A 6,000-nucleotide genomic window follows, 5' to 3' on the forward strand; every position below is an offset into this window, starting at 1 on the left:
TGTTCTAGGACAAACGTTTCTCAATTAACTCTTAGTGTGACTTTGAACTTTAACCTAGAAATCTGGTTAATGCGCGCAACGTTTTTCAAATGGGCCTAAGGTCACTTTAACATTTACAGGCTTGTAAGCAAACGCTGATACGACAATAGGGACTACTATTCACATATGACTGTTTATTAGCTCAACATGTTTTTTTTCAACTTTTTAAAGGATTAAAATGGTTGCACAGACGGAAATAGTGTTTACATAAGTTATATACCATTGAACCGGTATTATTATTTTGTAATTTTGTTAAATACGTATTCGTCATGTCCTGCTATATACCTTGTCATTAAACTAGTAAGTCGGACTTATTCTGGATATTAATCATTACAATTTGCTGAGTGTGAGATCTTAAAAGACATAATCGGAAAAATATATAGATAAGTAATTTAAATGCAGTAAGAAAAGATAGGAAAAGTAAAAAAGTTTAGAGAAAGCCCCTTTTATCAAGAGTGAGATACCATATTATTTATCATTTACGATGCTAAAAAAGATCGAATTAAAAGTACCTATAATCTCTAAACTGTCCAAAAGTCTCAACATTGAAAATATTGGAAACGGATTATATCGAGAAAATAAAACAAGAAATTCCCTTTTTTTCTTTTTTTTTTTTAAATCACATGTGGACAAAGGACAATGGAATAAATCAACTGTTTAACCAACAGTCGTTCGATGCTGTGTAATAAACTATTTTTATAATTTGTAGTACAGGTTGAACGCGATAGGTTGATAGTATTTAAAAATAACGAATGTATGTTATGAAATGCAAAGAATTATTTCATAAAGTTATTCTTCAATTTGTTTACAATTTCATCTTAAAGTACTTATTATGTAGCGCCATATTTTAAGTATGTTTTTGTTTAAGAAACTGTTTTAAGACGAGTTTTTTCCACCCAATCGAAATAATTTACATCTAGCTTATGTGCAAGTGCAATATTATCGCAATTAATCGACGACAGAAAGTAATAAAAAAATTCAATTTAGACCTAGTATTAGAAATTGCTTTCAATGAATGTCTTTTTAATTGCCTTCAAAATATAATTGTAATGAAAACTGAATAAAATGATTGCCATGTCCCGTATTTGACAAAATAAAGACACAGTGCATTTTCAACATCTATTTTTCTTTTTGTTTCAAAACACGTCTTCATTTTTTGTTTGAATTTCACTCAAATGTAAGACTATACTTTGCCATGACCTTTGATTTGCATGAAGTGTTAATAAAGAAATACATATTCTGAGCTGTCTTAGGTTATATCAATTACAAGTACACTTTAACAAACTGCTAGAGTATTAAATAGTTGCATTTTGTGTTTAAAAGGTAATTAAAAAGATCCTCAAGTGAAATTTTATACGTGACTCATGGCAGTGATCATATAAAATGATCATAAATAAACAGATGTTGTAACAGAAAACAAACAAAACATTTTAGATATACCGTATATAGCAACTGCCTCGTCATACCTGTTGATCAACGTTACATAAATATACTTTTTTATTTTACGCAGTTTTGCTATATAATAAGACGGATATATTTTAAAAGTTGTTAGGTAAATATTAACATATTAATTGTATGTTTGATATTCAGAGACATATTCGGGAAATATATGATAAGTATTTAGAATATTGTCAGATAAGTTTGAAGTAAATTATAAGAAAAGTTCGAATAAAACATCTGATTATCGAGATTGAGATATGATTAATAACATAATTGTAAGGTAGACCAAATTAGAGCTTGAAAATTTATTTAAGGTCGCAATTTTGACAGTGCTAACGTTAATAATATAATGTGAATTATAAAGAATTCAATAAAGAAGAAATGTTCTAGAATCATTTTGTGACAAAGGACAAGAGAATAAAATAATTGTTTTATGATAGATATCTTATAATCAAAAGTACTTGTGGTTAAATGAAATGGTTTATGATAGTGAAAAACAACAAAAAGATGTTATGAAATATTAAACATTATCTTTGACTTGTTTATAGTTCATCATTTTGTACATAAATATGTAATGCCCTATTTTTTTCGAAATTTGTTTTCAGGAAATGGATTCGGTCAAAATAATACTTGCATTCGTTCTCCTTTCTAATTCAATGATTGTCAAAGGAGACCCAGCAACGGACTGTGCCGTGATAAAATGTTATTATCCACCTGGTTGTGTCGAGATACCAGCTAAGGGACAATGTTGTCCGAAATGTAAACGTATGTGTTGTTTTAACATTCCTAATTTTTAGTCATTTATTTATTAGTTTGTTTGTTGTTTATTTGTCTGTTTTATTTATTAAGCAATTAATTAATTAATTAATTAAATAATTAATTAATTAATATTTATTTATTTATTTATTTTTATTTATTTATTTATTTATTATTCATAAACGCATATGTGTTTTGTATTTGTATAAATTTTGTTATTACAAATTAGGGTTATGGGGAAATGATTGACGACATACTTTCAATTTTAAACTTATACAATGATTCAAAATAAATCCTTTGGTGTATGAATGTCACTGGTATTTAAGACCTTGTCGTGACCTTTTCACTATATGTAGTATTATAAAAATAATATGTTTTATAAGCTATGCAGCTTGTTGTTAAGATGAACAATAAATGTAATGATGATAAACTGCCACATCAGGCCAGTGATGTTGCAGAGATGTATTTCAATCACTCCAGTCTTAGAGAGTAAAATAATGTATGATACGATTATTATTATAACTCTTCAGAACATCTTATGATTTTACATAGTATAAAACTAGTGTACATACGACTAGTTACATACAGGATACTTATATATGATTTGTTGACAAATGTTGCAGTTTTATAAAGATACTCAGGCGTAACAAACATATAGATTTTCGGAAAATTTTACACCGGTATGCACTACCATTTAGTTGAAAACACGTTTAGATCCAGGTGAACTGACATGTTAATAAAATGTTTTAGTCTAGAAATATTCAAGCGTGAATCCTGGTCTTGAAGTTAAAAACAAACAACAACATTTTATTTTTAAAATCTGTATCTCGGATATCAGGATCTTATTGGTATATGTACATTATGTGGCTGTTAAACGCTATCAAAGTAAATATTACCCTTGAGATTGTGTTCATCACTGACCATTACATCACATTTCTTTAAAACTGAATGTGTAATAGTCAGAAAATTCAATTAGCAAATAGTTAAGTAATTACGTTTCTAATGTATTTAGCGTTTCAAAACGATCGATTATTTTTATGCTATAAGGGGCAAATAATACATAGTGAAAAATACGAACTCTGTAAAATGTATATCTAACCATAATAAAGTTGCATGCATGAATAAATAAGTTGTTGATTTTTGCAGGCGGTAAATCTTGTAAATATGAAGTTGGTAATGGGAGTGATAAAGTTAAAGTAAACATTCAACACGGAGAGAGCATACAGATAGAATGTAATACATGTACCTGCATTGATGGCGTACTTGCATGTACCGAGAAAGCTTGTTGTATGTTTTACTTTATATTTGTTTTAATATTTTCATTTGTTTCAAGCAGTAATTTAATATCTTGTAGTACATGTTACAATAATATATTAAATCCTTCTTTATTCACAGTGTAATCTATGCCATGTATAGACGATAACTTGCATGATTTTTCTACCTTTGAGCGAAACATTGTCCCTAATTATCTTCTTCACTAGAACTTTTTCTTGTACCATATGCTACTGTAGTGTTGCATTTTAAATAGACCTCTTCACATAGATAAATAATTCTTTCCAAAATATTGAGATTCATCAGTATATAACCTAATGAATTATCATAAATAAACTTGTCGAATCTAAATTATAGACACGCTATGCTGTCTGTCTTTATAAAAAGTCAAGTATATTCCAATAATGTTTCGATGAAGTGCATTGCTTGGTAATTAGTTTAATGGAAACTGTAAGGTTAAAAGGCCCGGGTGTGAAATGGGAAGTAAGACCTTCCCTGTCAATAGCTTAAAATTAATGATGTTAAAACTTTCCCAATAAATTTTTTAAGGAAACAAAGATTAAGATTAAATATTGACTTTAGAATTTATTATAAATTCGACATAATGCAACTTAAGGGAAGGGTGTGCGGATGGGGTTGGTTGTAACGCCGCATCAACTACGCCTGTTAACATGTAAGTGAATATGAACTATCGTAACATTCTATAAAATGTCAAGTTTGGCAATTTGAAGTAAAAGGAAAACCATTTAACGAAATTTTAACTCATGCTGTTTTACTTACATTGTATATGCATTGTGAAATTTACTTGATACAGTGTATATGCATTGTGAAATTTACTTGATATAGTTCATATGCCGATGGATACAGTTCATATGCCGATGGAGTCATATAAAACAAAAACATGTGATTATAGAAGTCACCATCTGTCATTAAAGTTTGTAAGGTTTATAAAGAGGAATAAATTGATTATGCGTTAACTTTAGGATAAATCAATTATATGTATGCATTTCAGTACCAGCTTGAGCTTACAATTTACCATAGATGTTGACCACAGACGAACGAGTATCATCTACCACAGCTAATTCCTACTAAATCGGATTTTAAATTGAAACAAAAATGTTTTTGAACTTGGAACTTTTGCACATAAATGGCAACATGTACTTTTCAACCAATATTTTATTATATTATATTTGATTGCATTCTTATGTATAGTAATTGATAGTGACACAGCTGCGTACTTTCCAGAAATTTCAAATCATTGATACCAATGCTATAAAGATGATTAAATGAATTTCGACAAGGTTATAATGAATTACTTACAATATTATCTTGAAAATATATATCATATTGTTTATATTTTACGCCTTTGAAACATCCAAATCAAATAGAAATGGGTATAGGTACACGTTCAGGTGTGACATCTGAGTGTGATATCATAAAAATACTTAAAATGAAGTGGAATCAACAACTTCAGATATTCAAGTGTCATTATGCTCCATGTTTTATTGTAAAGGACAAATGTAAATCTACTGAAATACAAAAAAGGCTGTCACAATCTTTTTCTTACTTTCTTTTTAAACTGAAAAATAAATTCGTATGGATATTTATAGACATTCCTTGCATCGTTTATGCGATGTAAATAACAATGAAGTTAAAAGGATTTATGAAAAAATGTAAAGTTACTTTGTCCTTCACCTATTCACTCACTTTATTCCCTTGGATGGGCATGATGTCACTAGAACGATTTTTTCTTCTCATCTAAATAATTTAGAATTAAACATGAGTACCACGAATGTCCACGATGACCTAAGATCGCTAACCTGAGATTCATGCTACGAAAGGTTTAAGCCAGTGATGATGTTAAATTGGTTTTTAAGTTTAAGTGTGTTTTTATATTATTATTTGTAGATCAAAATGCTTCATGATAAAAGTCTTTACTAATGGCAATGCAAAAGAAGACTTTTTTCTTAGAGGGTCTATACAAACTTAATTACAGTTTGCAGGTTTGACACCATTGGTATTACTTGGACGACAAGGTATTTGCATTGTTGTGTCATAAAAGAGGAATTAAATGTATAATCTTGTATTTCTATGTTAATTAGGTGACCCGGGGGTCAATTTGACCCCATACGCATAATATATTCATCTGCTAAGCAGCCGAACATCTTATGATTTTGAATAAGAAGCATGCTATACTGCGGAATGACACAATTTATTTTGCGAGTCGTTAATGAGTATATACAACAATCACATACATCATTATTGTGGCTACAGATCTACAAAATTGTAATACATTTGGATTGGAGGGCTTGGGCTTGGACGGTTTTTTCCAGTACCGTCCATGAACAGGTTCAAATAAATCCGAGCCTGCAACATTTTTTATTTTGCCGTTTTTGACGTTCTACAGATTTTTTTTTCTTTATTTTATTTTTTTATTTATATATTCAACTAAAAGCTCAAACAAAAAGAGCTAGCTTTTTTTAACTTTGTTGT

The 6,000-nt window shown here is 29.2% G+C and overlaps 1 protein-coding gene across 6 annotated transcripts in view; it reads left to right on the forward strand.

Annotated features, from left to right (window-relative positions):
- LOC132715938 (kielin/chordin-like protein) overlaps positions 1-5,062 on the forward strand; it is a 52,362-nt gene extending 47,300 nt beyond the window's left edge. For 3 of the 6 annotated variants that reach the window (XM_060699054.1, XM_060699055.1, XM_060699050.1), the window contains exons 2-4: positions 2,085-2,244; positions 3,382-3,522; positions 4,520-5,062. In XM_060699054.1, coding sequence (XP_060555037.1) covers positions 2,088-2,244; positions 3,382-3,522; positions 4,520-4,530 — 309 coding nt within the window. In that variant the 5' untranslated portion in view covers positions 2,085-2,087 and the 3' untranslated portion in view covers positions 4,531-5,062. Of the gene's footprint in view, positions 1-1,434; positions 1,651-1,721; positions 1,755-2,083; positions 2,245-3,381; positions 3,523-4,519 lie in introns of those variants that run through there. The other 3 variants (XM_060699053.1, XM_060699051.1, XM_060699049.1) reach the window with 3 other exon arrangements.
- The last annotated feature ends 938 nt before the right edge of the window (positions 5,063-6,000 follow it).

Source organism: Ruditapes philippinarum, unplaced genomic scaffold, assembly GCF_026571515.1.
Source record: "Ruditapes philippinarum isolate M1 unplaced genomic scaffold, ASM2657151v2 ctg3137_1_1_1_1, whole genome shotgun sequence".
Classification (NCBI taxonomy): Eukaryota; Metazoa; Mollusca; class Bivalvia; order Venerida; family Veneridae; genus Ruditapes; species Ruditapes philippinarum.